A 15,180-nucleotide genomic window follows, 5' to 3' on the forward strand; every position below is an offset into this window, starting at 1 on the left:
TCTAATATCAGTATAATTGATCATACTTTTGTGGTGTGTTGCATGTCAGTGTTTTTCTCAGACAGAACCTCCAGAGGTAGAGCAGGTCGTCCAATGATCCATGGGTCGGCGCCTTGGATAAAGGCGCTATATAAATGCACCATTTACCATTTATTTAACCTATAATAGCCTGAACTGGTGTCAGCCGCACCCTCCCCTGACTCCTAGGACTAGTTATCATGCTTACATTAAGCCTTTTAACTGGTGAACATGCCCCTCGGGCTCATTGGAACACAGTTATAGATTGAGTGTTGACATTACCAACTCCTTGACTATCCTCTCTTATTACCAGCTCGTACATTCATGCTGAGAACGATACTGGGGTGTTCTGAGAAAGAGGTGCAGAATTCATATTGTGGTGTGTGTGTGTGTGTGTGTGTGTGTGTGTGTGTGTGTGTGTGTGTGTGTGTGTGTGTGTGTGTGTGTGTGTGTGTGTGTGTGTGTGTGTGTGTGTGTGTGTGTGTGTGTGTGTGTGTGTGTGTGTGTGTGTATTCCACAGGTCTCATCACTTCCAGCAATGTTTTATTGAAATACAGTTGCTAGTGCTACATCATGAAGGCTTTGCAAGTGTGCACTCAAGTGTATAAACTTATTTAAGGCATGTGTGTACTGTGTAGTAGACTATGTCCTATATCTATAATAAGACTTAATGAGATCTTGTGATGGGAACGGCATCAATGATTCACGTGCAAAGCAAGTTGAGGTTACTCTTTCTTCTATGGTATGGTGAAGGTTAGATTGTGTAATCTGTTTCTTTTTTTGTGTGCGTGTAATATTTTATGTACTAATATCATATAGTCCACTTTAGGACACCCAGGACTACGGCTCTACTTTTGTCTGGTATAAACACCTTTTACTATGCACATGACAATAACCTCCATGTTTTTTTAATTAATAAACTAAAAACAGAGCATAGTGAGAATGATTTGAGCACAAGGTGGCAGGGTGGTCAGTGGTTAGCCCTTGAGCAATGCACTGAACCATGAACTGAATGCTTCTGTGGAGCTGCTAAGACTGTGATTATACTGGGCAGATCCCAGGTTTGAATGAGTGAGCGTGTGTGCGTGCGTGCGTGCGTGTGTGCGAGAGAGAAAATAAGCACCCTAGCTTAGCTACCTCCCTGGGTAAAAGGATAACAAATATATATAAAACAAAAATAAGAGAATGTACAGCCCTTTGCATTGGCTTGTGTAAATCTAATATACTGTATAGGCCTATGTGTGCATACATGTGCATGTATGTATGAGAGAGAAATAAATAGGGACAGAATGAGATAGTATGTTTGTGACTCGTACAGCTGGAACGTGCATGTCCCTCTCCTTAAACTTGAGACCACCGAATGCAGCAGCTTATCCGTCCCTCCCTCTGATCTCCTCCCTGTCACTTGTACCATATCTATTTAGGGCTCATTCGCTCTCGTTCATACACTCTCTCTCAAGCTCAAATAGGATCGGCGTCATTTTACTCTATGTACTGTAGCCATATGAGAGCTAAGAAAATAGGAAGGATTAAACACCAAAGGAAAGTAGCACATGCCAGTGCCACAGGAGGGACTGACAGGAGACATGTTTGCGAAGAATTCGACATGCGAACTTGCCAAGATCAATTCAGAAACAAGCCGGACATATGTGTAAGAGATACCACTTTGTCAGCAATGAGCTGTTAACGTGTGTCATGAGGTAGACCATCTCTGTGTAGTCTGTAGACAGAGACATATCAGGGTCAATTGTGTTTTTCTGATCCTTAAACATTAAGATTAACATTTAAGAAGAAAGGAACTTCCAAAAGGACTTTATTTAGGCAGCCTACTGTGTTGCCTTGTTTACTATGATGGATTTCTATGATGGACAGCCCTCTTCAGACTCTCAGGATGGTTCCAATTGTGATTACTCGGTTCCTGGTTCCACTCGAAGAACGTCCCACACAGGGAAGCAGACTGCTCTCACTGGGCTCGGGTACGGCTTCATGGTGGCCTGGCATCACCTGAGGCCTTTCATCCCCTTTTTCCTGATCAGCTCTCTGGTTGTGGCTCTCCTCTACCTGCTTCAGAGCATTGTTTATGGAGGACCCTTCACGGACCCACTGTTTTTTGTCAAGTTTAATGAGCGTTGGCCGAAGCCTGACCCAAGACACCAGGAGGCACACACCCCTTCTCCACCATTTAGTCCAATTCCCTCCACCTCAGAGCAAGACCTTCTTGACATTTTCATGGGAAATGGCACACTTTGATCATATTTCATTGCAAAATGGAAATGTACTGCTTTTAATTTCCTCTCAGGAACTGTGAATGACTATCATGGGAGTTATGCCAGGGAGCTGTTAAAATGAGAGCAGACGCTGACTGTGAATCCCAGTAGTTTCCTGGGTTGGGTTGTGTTGATTAGTTCTATAATTGAGTCCCTCCTCACATGTCCCATTTATGAGACCTAGAGGCTACAGTAGCCAAACTATAATATGTACCAAGACGATAATTGGATGTTTGACAATAATGTTCTAATTTCTTAATCTAGTTTGATTCTCGTTTGTATACCAGACAGTCCATGTTGTGGCAGTTTGTCATAGGAGACTTTAATTTAGAATTAGGCCTACATTGCTACATCTTAAAATGGGTAACCCACATTTAATCAATACATGATGAAATGAAAGCTCTGTAAAAGATATGGGGTGAAATGTTTATGAATAAAATGTAATTTAAAAAGTGGATGTAAACCTCATATGCATACATCTATTATTTATTTAGCAAGGCTTCTCGGCCCCCTAGTGGCCACACAAAATACTGCACTTTACTTGAACGGTGCACGTTGACCTGATGACCTCACCAAATTGACTGGATGGGAGTGTCAGTGTCGAAAAGTGTGTGGAACTGTGGATAGTTTGGACATGTGAAATTAAAGTTGTGACGGTAAAAACACAAAGTTAACCTATTTAAAAGTTAAAAACGTTTCTCTAATCCATGTTATTGACAACTGCAAATTGCTTAGTTGTTGTTTTTTGTCCAGCGAAGGCTCGACTTCGTTAATAGAGAGAGAACTTGAGGATGGAAAACGGTGAGTGATGATTCGCAAATTTCGCATGCATGCATTTCAAGCCACGCAATGTTTATTCCAAGAGTCGGCATGGAGTTTGCGCTGAATATAGACAAAATGTTGCAAGGTGTTGCAGATTACTAAATGCTTGCTGATGGCTGCTCAGCTCATGATGTGTACACTAACAGGTGCGCGATCACGAGTAGCTCTCACACCACGTGTGTTTCAAAGTGGAAGCACAACAACTTGGAAGCTACGTTGCTAGCATGTAAACAGGGTTAGGTGGCCTCCCCTCGCCTCGGTGTTCATTTTTTGTATATGTTTTGGAAAATGTTTATATAAGTGCGATGTTTATATACGTTCGACAAATAAGGGGCATAAAGGAAGAAACACGAAGTTTAGTTGAAGTCCAAAATCACATATGGGTCAATAATAATACAATAGCATACAAAATAGTGTATGTTACCCTCGACCCCCCCCCCCCCCCCCTCAAGTTATATGGCTCCGAAAGAGCCACAACCCTGGTATCTTGTGAAGGGTCAATTTAAGTCTGACAATGATAACATTTTGGACAAAATGGCCAATCTTACTGTGCCCAGATGTCCCCAGTGCCCAGCTATATCTAACAGTAGTATCCAAAAACCAACCTACTGTATGCCAGGCATGCCAGCCTACTACAGCATCTTTGCAGTAGCATTAGTTGGTGAAGACAAACACATACATGTTGAAATGAAATGAAACCGGCTGCTCATTGTTTTTCCATGCATTAAAGAAATTGCAATAAATTAAATTTGAAAATGGTTTAATCTTTATTTTGGATCACTTGAGTTCCAAGCCTTTCAGTTGTTCATTGTGGTGATAGCATAGGTAGGCCTACACTAGCCGCAATTTGCAACTCTAGATTTTTTTTTACAATAGGATGAATTTTAGAGTTGCAATATCCTCCATTGACATTGACTCCCCATTCATCCAATTTGCTTTTGTGATCTGCTTGTATTAAAAGACATTAAACTCACCAACATTGCAGCTGTAGGCCAAACTTGAATTATCCTCTTTCAATCTGCCAAGCTTTTGTTTCATAAAGATCCATCGTAGACGGATGGATAAAGGGGCATTATGAGCTACTTTCTGTCAAGAAATTCTCTGCAGGTGATTCTTTTTCTAAGTGTTGGAGTTTGGAAGCACTTGTTTTTATTAATGGGTCGCGCTGCGGCCTCCTGCATTATGTGCAAATGCGAAACAGGTGGTACGCAGGACCGTTCAGTGACTTCGACGAGTGCTTCCAAACTCCAACACTTCGAAAAAGAATCACCTGCAGAGAATTTCTTGACAGAAAGTAGCTCATAACATGTCTAGTTGTCTACGGTTGATTTTTATGAAACAAAAGCTTGGCAGATTGAAAGAGGATAATTCAAGTTTGGCCTAGAGCCTCACAGCTAGAAGGTCCTGGGTTCGATTCCCGCTGAGGGCGTGTCCACTCCGCGTCATCAGTGCCCATACCCGAGGCGGGGTTGGCGAAAGGGCCTTTCTGTGTGGAGTTTGCATGTTCTCCCCGTGTCCCCTAGGGTAGGTACCCTCACAAAAAACATGCAGTAATCCTGGTCTCTAAAACTACCTCCCCCTGGCCAGCCGGGGCGCCTGATGGAGGGGAAAGGAACTGGTCGGGTAAACGTGTTCCTTCCACGCGCTACGTCCGGCCAGGGAAACTCCCCTGTCAGGTGAAAAGAAGCAGCTTGGACTCCTCATGCATAGAAGGAGCATGAGGTCAGTCTGCTGCCCCCCCAGGTTGACACTGGGTGAAAAAATGGGTTTCAAAAATCGTGGGATAGAAATTATTAAAAAAATAAAATAAAATAAAGTTTGGCCTAGAGCTGCAATATTGGTGAGTTTAACGTTGTTTAATACAAGCCAATTGGATGAGTGAGGAGTCAATGGAGGGTATTGCAACTCTAGATTCATCCCATTACAAAACAATCTAGAGTTGCAAATTGCAGCTAGGCCTACACTATATATTAAACAAGCTTTAACTGATGAATTGAAAATGACCCTTATGTAAACGAGTCTTAGTGCTTTTTCTGGTTATCCTCTTAGCAGATTTTGTATTGACCTGTGCTTTCCTTGAACTGTACCCATTCTGCAAAGTTTTAATAAAAATGTCAATCAAACAATCAACCAATATACATGTCACCTCCTGACCTACTGTGTATACTACCCTGCTCCCATTACTTAGACCCTCTCCTGGGTCCAGTTTTATTTACATTCTTATATTCTGTAATTCATTATACCCTGCATTCTCAGTGTAAACTGAGAATGCAGGGTACTTTGTGCCATACGTGTAGCCACTTTGTGCCATACGTGTAGGACTTATCGGTAAATCACTTACAGTTTCCATCTCTTAATGCTGCGTTACTCCAGGTTGTATGTGGTTGGTTTTTGTTGTCATCTTTCCATACTTGTTCCTTACTTATATCACCTTGTACTGGACTTTTTTTTATTGAATCTTTGTGCAAACTGACAAAAAGAGAGGCTACTCTCAGTGAGTTGACCCTGTATTTAAGGTTTACATGAATTAACGAAATGAATGTATTCATTCCTAAAGTGGACAGAGACATGTGGCAGTACCAACGACCTGGGTTCAGAGGCCTACTCCTGGCCGAGTTGCAGAGACAGCAACGCGGCAGCCAGTTCTGCGACATTGTGCTCCGGGCTGAGGGTACGAACAACAGCACAATTACTGAATTGGTTATCAATACATTTTTGTAGATAAAATCAGTGTTAAAGTTTGTATAAGTACAATTGTACATAATTCAGAACTACTGATGGGTGGTCTCAAAACCTTTTCTCAGAAATCATGTACCCCCAGATGTCCTGACTCTCTGAACTAGTTCGGAAAGCCTGTCCGAAGCGGCAGTTTTTTCCGACGACGTAAGGAGCATGTATTGACCTTAAAGGGGTAGTTCACCCAAAAAATGACTTATTTCCCATGAAGGAAATATTTATTTTGTTTTTGTCAAATTCCTAAGACAATTCCTTTTTGATGATCCAGTCATCGGTCAGTAGGAGATTCATTGAGTTACCTACTGGAATCTTCAGTCTTCATGGGGTGTGTAATTGATAGAAAATAAGTCATTTTTTGGGGGTGAACAACCCATTTAACTCTGAGTGTGTATTGTACACTCTGTTGTAGTTCCACATTGTTCTGGAACAATGCCCTCTCCACTCCTAAACTCTACTTTCCTGTCCTATCCTGTCCTGTAGGAGTGTCTGTGCCTGCCCACAGCTGTGTCTTATCAGCTCTCAGCCCTCAGCTGTCCTGTAGTCTGCCCAGCACTCCACCCCCAACTGGACAGAGACACTTACTGGAGTTCGGGGCTGTCAGAGCCAGCACGTTGCTGCGGCTGGTGGGTCTGCTGTACTCCGGAGAGATCGTTGGACATGGAGAGGAGGAGAGGGAGGACATTCTCTCTGCCACCACCAGACTGGGCATCAGTGGGCTGGTGGAGGTCAGAGAAAGTGGTGAGGATAGGAGCAATCGGAGAGCAGTAGGCATACAGACAGAACCACTGATGCTCGAGGAGGGTGGAGGGAGAGAGGGGAGTGATGGAAGCACCCTCCTTTTGGGAGCAACACAGTGCTGTATTGAAAGAGGCACAGGGAGTCAAACTCAAATGGGCGAATTGCAGACAGATGCCACTCGCCTTACTCCCCAGCCAGCCTCAGGAATCCCTGACCCCCACCATAACATCCCCTACGTCCCCCTTTCCATCTCCTACCCACCGGATGGAACCCAAACCCTAGCACACCACCCATCATACTCCGATTACATGGCTCCCACTGAGCAATCCACAGCAGGCGGACATGAACCCATCTTCTATGTGCCGCCGTCCTACTCCTCCCTCATTCCTACACCCGGCCACTGTCCGTGTCACACACCAGCGGTGGTTTATGATCACGCAACCGAGGTGCTGGCTCCAGAAGGTGGAGGTGAGGGTTTCGAGCAGTTTGAGGGCAACATCCCGGGATTCATCAACTACTTCTTGAACCCGGATCAGGTGTGCTCCCGCGGGAAGCGCAGAGCAAGGAGGCGGGGAGGTGGCGCAGGAGGGGCCAGGCAGACTAGGACAGGGGAGAAAAGAGCTCAGAGACCCAGAGGAGAGCCGAAGCGGAGGGGAAGGCCACCCAAGCAGATGGCAGCAGCAGGGGAGGAGAAGGAAGTAGCGAAGAGCATTCCTCCGAACAACCGGCTGAGGAGTTGGGGTGTGCAAGCCAGGAGGAGTGGTAGAGGGGGAGGAGCTGTGGGCAGGATGCTCTACTTGCATACCAGGGACCATTTCGAGCCTATCAAGCTCTGGCTGAAGAAATGGAGCAAGTCATGCAAGTCACTGAAGATCTGCAGCGTGAGAGAAGAACCATCGAGGGAGAATGGAGGAGCTGCTGCACAGCAACTCACCCAGGTGAGGGCTACTCTACTCTCTAACTTTAAGAGGGTTTATTTGTCACTCACTCATTAGAGATACAAGCAGTGAAATGTTGAATGTTGATCTATGATCTAGAGATTCTAGAAAATGATCCATCTTACACCTGAATTCTCAAGGGGAAAAAAAGTATTAAGTGTTGTTATTACTAATGTTGAGAGGAAAGAATATTAGAAGAGAGCTTATATAGGACATAATAATAATAATAATAGTACTCAATGTTGTTGTATTCAGTCACTGAATAACCAACCATATCACAAAAAACTCAACTTTTTCAGGAGGGCGCCCTGCCGAGAGCATTTGACAAACAAAAGACTCCCCCAACTGCTACGTTCCATTCCACGCCGCCGCACCTCTTCAACACTCCGCGTACCGGCAATGCCTCGTTGAACCCACCCACCCCGTCCTTTTTGCCCCCAGCACCAGAGATGCTTCATACGACCCTCCTTCCTTCTCTGGAAGCCCCGTCTCATGTAGAGCAAGCTGAGCAGTTGGACCGTCTGCTGGACGAAGTCATGATGGGGCTGGACATATTGGACAAAAACAACAACAGCAAAAGCACCCGGGATTCTCACCAACATCCTCATCTAGCCACCGGAAATGACAGCCAACAAGAATGCCAGCAGCGGCCCATCATCCCTACTGGTCACCAGGAAACGGCTTCAGGTGTCCACATCAACCCTACGAAGACGGTCACTGTGGCGACAGGGGTTGGGGGTTTCGTTCCTCCTGGTTGTGAAGTGCCTGTTCTTCAGCAGCAGCAGGGAGAGGGAGGTCTGAGCGACATATTAGACAACTTCCTCTTCTCCTTTGAGCAGCAGGCTTCTCACTGTAGCACCGGGGCCAGGGTAGAGAAGGATGGTCAGACCTGCACACCGGCTAGCAATGATGTCTGGACCTCGATGTCAAGCAGCCAGTCACAGCCTTGCACTGTCGACAGGGACCAGTCCATAGCAGGACAGAGCCACACACACGCTGCAAGTACAATATACCCGGCTCGTCTAGAGCACATGCACTCTCCCCATCCTGTACAGGCTGCGATGCCTGCTAAACACACACAAAACCCAGGCACGTACACTCCCCCTACGATCTCTTCAAAGCTGCCACCAGTCAGTGCTGCTAAACTCCCCAGCTCTGATGCGGTTACAAATGACAGCCAGGAGAACGAAGATAGGATTCTGGGAAGAATATCTCCAGAGCAGCCATCAGTTGCCCGACTGGCTGCACCCAATAAGAGAGAAAACGCACGCAGCGATGTGCAGCCTGTTTCTGCTTCTAGCGCCGTTGTTAGTAGTGTTTCTACTATGCGTGTGCCTTCCATATCACCCAAAGCTCCCAGACCCGTAAGAAAACCAGAACTGAAGTTGCTCATTAAGAAAAAGAAGAAGCCGGTTTCTAACGGTAGCACCGGGGTAAGGGTAGAGAAGGGTGGCCAGACCTGCACACCGGCTAGCAAGGATGTCTGGACCTCAATGTCAAGCAGCCAGTCACAGCCTTGCACTGTCGTACACCCACAAAACCCAGGCACTCCCCCTCGGATCTCTTCAAAGCTGCCTCCGGTCAGTGCTGCTAAACTCTCCAGCTCTGATGCGGTTACAAACGGCAGCCAGGAGAGCAAAGACAGGATTCTGGCAAGAAGGCGAAGAAGAGATAGAAAAGTCTCTCCAGAGCAGCCATCAGTTGCCCGACTGGCTGGACACAATAAGAGAGAAAACGCACGCAGCGATGTGCAGCCTGTTTCAGCTGCTAGCGCCGCTGCTAGTAGTGTTTCTACTATGCGTGTGCCTTCCATACCACCCAAAGCTCCCAGACCCGTAAGAAAACCAGAACTGAAGTTGCTCATTAAGAAAAAGAAGAAGCAGGTTTCTAAGTGTAGCACCGGGGCCAGGGTAGAGAAGGATGGCCAGACCTGCACACCGGCTAGCAAGGATGTCTGGACCTCAATGTCAAGCAGCCAGTCACAGCCTTGCACTGTCGTACACCCACAAAACCCAGGCACTCCCCCTCGGATCTCTTCAAAGCTGCCTCCGGTCAGTGCTGCTAAACTCCCCAGCTCTGATGCGGTTACAAACGGCAGCCAGGACAACGAAGACGGCATTCTAGCAAGAAGGCGAAGGAAAGGTAGAAAGGTCTCTCCAGAGCAGCCATCAGTTGCCCCTCTGGCTGGACCCATAAAGAGAGAAAACCCAAAACCACCCAAAGCACCCAGCACCGCAAGAAAACCAGAAGTGAAGTTGGTCATTAGGAAGAAGCGCATACGGGATGAGCGCATGGAAGGGGACCATAACGAGCAGGCAAAGCGTCCTCACAGCCTTCAGCCAATAATAAGAGTATCCCAATCATTCAGCGGACAGTGTGCAGATTTGAAGGTGAGAAACTCCTTTACTGAAGGATCTGCTGTCAATGATGCATCTGTTACACGGCATCTAATGAAATACTACAACAAATTAAGCACTTAAACCCTATACAACAGATAAGGGATCTCTTAAAGGCAATGGCATGTGGCACGGTGATTGGTTTCATTATTGTAACGCCCAAACCACACCTATGCATAATGTAACGGGTAACGGAGGTGTTTTAGGGATTTAGACAGGTAACCAACCAAAATAACAACTTTAGTGCTAAATGCTAAATCCCCAAATAGTGTATTTAGGGTCTTCGAACGAAAATGGAGCCCCAAATGTCTAATAATGAGTCTGTGGTGATGTCTTCTTTAGAGAACCGTTATACCGCCAGTGAGGAGTCAAATCAAAACAGATGTGAAGGCCTACCCTACCAGGAGCAGGTTAACCAATCAGCAGGACAAGGTGAGTGTTGAACTGAACTGTTGAATGTTTCACTTTTTGGAAGCACAGTTTTATGGGTCGCCATTTTCAACAATTTATTGATCTATTTGTCAAAATGATTAAGGCTAAAGGTACGCAGTTGCGTTGGGGCATAGAGAAGCAGAAGGAGTAGAGGAGTGGCATATAATCGCATTTACGCGGCACACTATAGATGTGTATATAGGCAGAGAAATCGACAGCCACTTATTTCAAAATTTCAGGTTGTTTATTTGCGTCGCATCGCTAATTCGCCAATGTGTAATGACCTTTAGTTTTGTTTGTGTACTATTTGCCATGCTTAGGAGCCACTTTCTGGAGAACCCCCACTTCCGGCCAAACTACTAACCAGCACTCCCCAAGTTGTCCAGCCTATAGTAATAAAAAAGCAAAAGAACGGAATTCACACAGTCGAGCTGAAGACGGAACATGATAGAAAAAACAGACATGGCCAGGAGATCGATCTCCTTCCGGTGGATAAACCAGTTCCTTCCATCTCCACTGGACAGCCACATGTTGTGGAGCACACTGATGTGGGTGTACAAATAGATGAACGGAGAGACGGAAAAAAACAACAGGGAAGGGCAACGTCACCAGAGGAAGGGTCACAGGGGCCCGAGAGAAAGGCAGCCAAGAGACAGAGAGAATCGGAGGACGAGTTAACGATGACTAATAGCGTTGAACAGGCAACGACACAGGGGGCGGTGCAACGAGGAGGAGAAGCGTCAGAGTCAACCAACCTCAGAATGGAAGAGAGCAGTCAGAAAGTGGTAAAGACCACGAGGGAGAGCAGTGAAAAAGAGTTACAGGGGCCAGAGAGAAGGGGAGACAATAGACAGAGAGAAGCAGAGGGCAAGTTAACGACTAATAGTGTTGAACAGGCTGAACTGACCAGTACATTCCAAACCAAACGCAAGGCCTCCATCCTGGAACCCCACGCTGATTCCCAGGATGTCATGGAGGTGTTGAGTGAGGAGCTGGTAGTGACGGTGGAGAGTGAAGAGGAAGGGGCTGTAGAAGTCCTTAACCACCCAGACAGCGACAACAATGATCACCCACAGGACGCACTGGCCAGTGAAAATGGTCGAGCAACGACACAGGAGGCGTTTCAACAAGGAAGAGAAGCGTCAGAGTCAACCAACCTCAGAATGGAAGAGAGCAGTCAGAAAGTGGTAAAGACCACGAGGGAGAGCAGTGAGGGAGAGTTACAGGGGTCAGAGAGGAGAGGGGACAAGAGACGGAGAGAATCAGAGGGCAAGTTAACGACTAATAGCGTTGAACAGGCTGAACTGACCAGTACATTCCAAACCAAACGCAAGGCCTCCATCCTGGAACCCCACACTGATTCCCAGGATGTCATGGAGGTGTTGAGTGAGGAGCTGGTAGTGACGGTGGAGAGTGAAGAGGAAGGGGCTGTAGAAGTCCTTAACCACCCAGACAGCGACAACAATTATCACCCACAGGATGCACTGGCCAGTGAAAAGGGTCGAGCAACGACACAGGGGGCGGAGCAACGAGGAGAAGAAGCGTCAGAGTCAATCGACCTTGAAATGATAGAGAGCAGTCAGAAAGTGGAAAGGAACAGGAGGGAGAGCAGTGAGGGAGAGTTACAGGGTCCAGAGAGGAGAGGGGACAAGAGATGGAGAGAATCAGAGGAAGAGTTGGGTACTAAGGCGGCCAAGAGAAAGAGGGTTGAACAGGTTGGAATGACAGTCTCAGAGCCCGGTACATTCCAATCCAAACCAGAGGCCCCCGTCCTCAAACCCCACGCCAGTTTCAAGGATGTTGTTGAAGTGTCTAGTGAGGAGCTGGTGATGACATTGAAGAGTGAAGAGGAAGTGGATGTAGAAGTTCTAACCTGCTCTGACAGCGACAACAATGATCACCTCCATTACACACTGGCCAGTGAAGATGGCCAAGCAACGGCACAGCGGAGGGGCCAACGAGGAGAAGAAGATGCATCAGAGTGGGCCAACCTCAAAATAAGAGAGAGAGAGAGTCAGAAGGTGGTAAAGAATGTGGGGGAAACCAGTGAAGAAGAGCTGAAAGGGACAAGTAGTGATGAGTACATTGACATTGTTGACTCTGACGAGAATATCGATGTGGTAGAAGAAACTGATGTCCGTTTGCAATGTCACTACACCAACCTCCAGAACTCGCCCAACAATATGAGGAAGGCACCTGTGCCTTTGCATGATGGTATCACAAAACCACCTTCTGAGCCACACATTCCATACTCCCAACTCGCCATACAGGTCGAATTGGGGTTACCAGGATGCAGGGATGATGAGGAAGAAGAGGATGTGGACATTATTGGATGGACCAGCCCCCTCCCTGGCTTTCGGCCAGCAAAGCCACCTCCAGAGCCACGAATGTCACACCCGCCACTCGACACGAAGGTTGATCTGGGGTCGAAAGGAAGCGGGGAGAATGCAGAGGGCGAGGAAGAGTCAGAGGTGGACATTATTGGATGGACCAGCCCCTTCCCTGCCCTTCGGCCTGCAAAGCCACCAACAGAGCCACGAATGGTTGATCTGGAGTCAACGAGGAGGAGGAGAAAGATGGAGAACAATTGGAGAACAATTGACGAGGAGAAAGATGAGGATGAGGAGGAAGTGGAGGTGATTGAGGAAGAGGGGGAAATGGATGTGATTGGATCACAGCCTATCGAGTGTAAAGAGATGTTGAGAAAATTGATGTTGTCGGAGAGAGAGATGGACAACGTTCAAATCATCAGTCTGCTGTCTTCACCGCTTTGATTGAGGTTAGTTTGTAAATTGTCCATATTTGTTAAACAGGATAGTTACGCTTTGGTGGAATTTTTGCTACTTCAGGAAGCCTTTTTATCCTGGGAAGCATAAGGTCCCAGGTTTGATTCCTGGCGCCTGGCAGTGTGTTGAGGTGTTCCTAAAGAAGACACTTAACCCCTCAAAAGTAACGAAATAGATCTGATCTTCTATGAAACGTTTTTTTTGTTCACAAAAACGTTAATACTTTTTTCATTATATATTCACATTGTGTGCCCTTGTATTCTTTCAAAATAGCGACGTGGAGTGCCCATCCGATTTAGAAGAAAACGTTTTGAAAAACAAACATGGGATAATTCTAGGGACGTCTGGAGACGTCTTGGGCACAAATTGGGTTAATATGCCATGACTGTTCAATCGTGAAAGTGGTGACTTTATAAACTTAGAAGAATTTTACCAGCCATACATCTGAGAAGTTTAAAGGTATTTTATATTCAGTTTTTACTGGGTATCCATGTAGAGCTCCTCTGTCCACTTTATTGGAATTAAGTTTAATTTTATATTTCCCTACTTTTGAGGGGAGCTGCTACCTGACCCCATCTACCATCTAAAAGAAGACACATGGCCCTTTTTCCTGGTCTCATGTTGAGCCAGCTGGGTGGATGCTTGGCTCAACATGAGGCAATTCATGCCACACTTTAGGTCTACAATATCATATTACAGTATATTACGAATCAACGGATAACAAAAACCATGGTGGTCTTTCTACAGTTACTAACACCAATTGAAGCTAAAGTAGCCAAATGCTAAATTTCACAACAGCATCAAGAACTACCACTTTGTTTATACTATTATCATTGTTTATAATCAAGTTTTTTTTATATACCGTATATAGTTTTAACATACATATGGTTGTATGTTAATTATAATGCGCCTGTTCATGTAACATAATGCCCTACTGTAAATTTGACAAGCTAATTTGAAAATTATTATCATGGCACAATAGGCTCAATTTTTCGATTATTTGGGGAGAGTAGTTGTGATGTGTTTTAAGAAAGGCTCCTTGCTTGAACATGTTTCGGGAAACTTTGACCATAATTGTACACACAGTATGGTCCCAGTTTCCTGAAGATGGGACCACCAAAAAGCTGAAATGAAACCGTAACTGGGAGTGGGTATGTGCCACCCTCAGGAAACTGGGACTACAGTTATGCACAGAGCCTATTGTCACAAATACCTTCTCTCTGTTCCCAACAGGCAGACTCTTGCATCTTGGCACCATCGACCCAGTATGTATGAGAAGAACTTTAATGACAGATTTTCTTGTTCAGCTCTGTTGGAAAAAGCTGTATACCAAAGACCGTAAACGGAAAAGAATCATTCTCCATAAATAACTATTTTGGATCTGATTGGAGACGCCTACTGATGTAGAGTTTTTGAGTTGAGTGCACAGTCAAATTTTATTGACAGTGATATTGTTATAAATCTGTGAAAAGTGTTTGATAACTTGAATGTTTATTATTGTTCTTATGTACAACGTTTGTACTATTAATAATTTGTGCAACTGTTTTTTTCAGTTTTGATGTGAAGAGATATTTTAACTGTTGACACCACATAAACCCAGCAACTGCTGATTGGGTAGGGAAGAGATTTTCTTCGAAAATCAGGGTTTTGTTCTGTAAGTGGAATCAAGAGTTGTCATTGGTCATACGTGTGACTATGATAGGCAAGTTATCAGCCTCTGTTCTGCCAGTGTTCCGTTCCATGTTTTGTTATTATTTACGGTAGAGTTCTTGTTGTCATGTTATGTTTGCTATTAATGTTTTTGACAGCACTTAAAAAATAAACATTTTAATTCCTTGTTGATGGGGTTAGATTTCCTTTCTACTTTTCCCACATTGACGGCTATATCTTGCGCCACCCCTGAATTACCCCAGGGGTATTCAACTAGATTAGGCCGGGGGCCACAACTGTAGAATGATTGTGTGTGGGCGCACACGGCCATTGTGTGGGTTCTCGAAATGCATTTTGTGCTCCAACTCGAATATTTATGTATATAATACATGTCTGC

At 45.4% G+C, this 15,180-nt stretch overlaps 1 protein-coding gene across 3 annotated transcripts; it reads left to right on the forward strand.

Annotated features, from left to right (window-relative positions):
* The first annotated feature begins 1,483 nt into the window (after nucleotides 1-1,483).
* LOC306925718 (uncharacterized protein) lies at nucleotides 1,484-14,975 on the forward strand. Of its 3 annotated transcripts, none has more exons than XM_079504742.1 (8): nucleotides 1,484-2,941; nucleotides 3,039-3,086; nucleotides 5,665-5,778; nucleotides 6,324-7,519; nucleotides 7,819-9,909; nucleotides 10,258-10,347; nucleotides 10,668-13,126; nucleotides 14,367-14,975. In XM_079504742.1, exons 2-7 carry the CDS (start codon nucleotides 3,077-3,079, stop codon nucleotides 13,119-13,121), a joined length of 5,955 nt encoding a protein of 1,984 aa, XP_079360868.1. In that variant the 5' UTR covers nucleotides 1,484-2,941; nucleotides 3,039-3,076; the 3' UTR covers nucleotides 13,122-13,126; nucleotides 14,367-14,975. The 3 variants fall into 3 exon arrangements, with proteins under 3 accessions (XP_079360868.1, XP_079360869.1, XP_079360867.1); XM_079504743.1 differs by having other exon boundaries at nucleotides 3,044-3,086; XM_079504741.1 differs by having other exon boundaries at nucleotides 1,484-3,086; nucleotides 14,371-14,975.
* The last annotated feature ends 205 nt before the right edge of the window (nucleotides 14,976-15,180 follow it).

The sequence above is a fragment of the Electrona antarctica genome, assembly GCF_951216825.1.
Source record: "Electrona antarctica genome assembly, chromosome: 1".
NCBI lineage: Eukaryota > Metazoa > Chordata > Actinopteri > Myctophiformes > Myctophidae > Electrona > Electrona antarctica.

What these genes read in the sequence shown, in the direction of transcription:
- LOC306925718 (XM_079504741.1), top strand. An exon ending in CATTGTGCTCCGGGCTGAGG is followed by an intron (nt 5,779 to 6,323) that starts GTACGAACAACA and finishes CCTGTCCTGTAG; the next exon opens with GAGTGTCTGTGCCTGCCCAC. An exon ending in GACAGTGTGCAGATTTGAAG is followed by an intron (nt 9,910 to 10,257) that starts GTGAGAAACTCC and finishes TGTCTTCTTTAG; the next exon opens with AGAACCGTTATACCGCCAGT.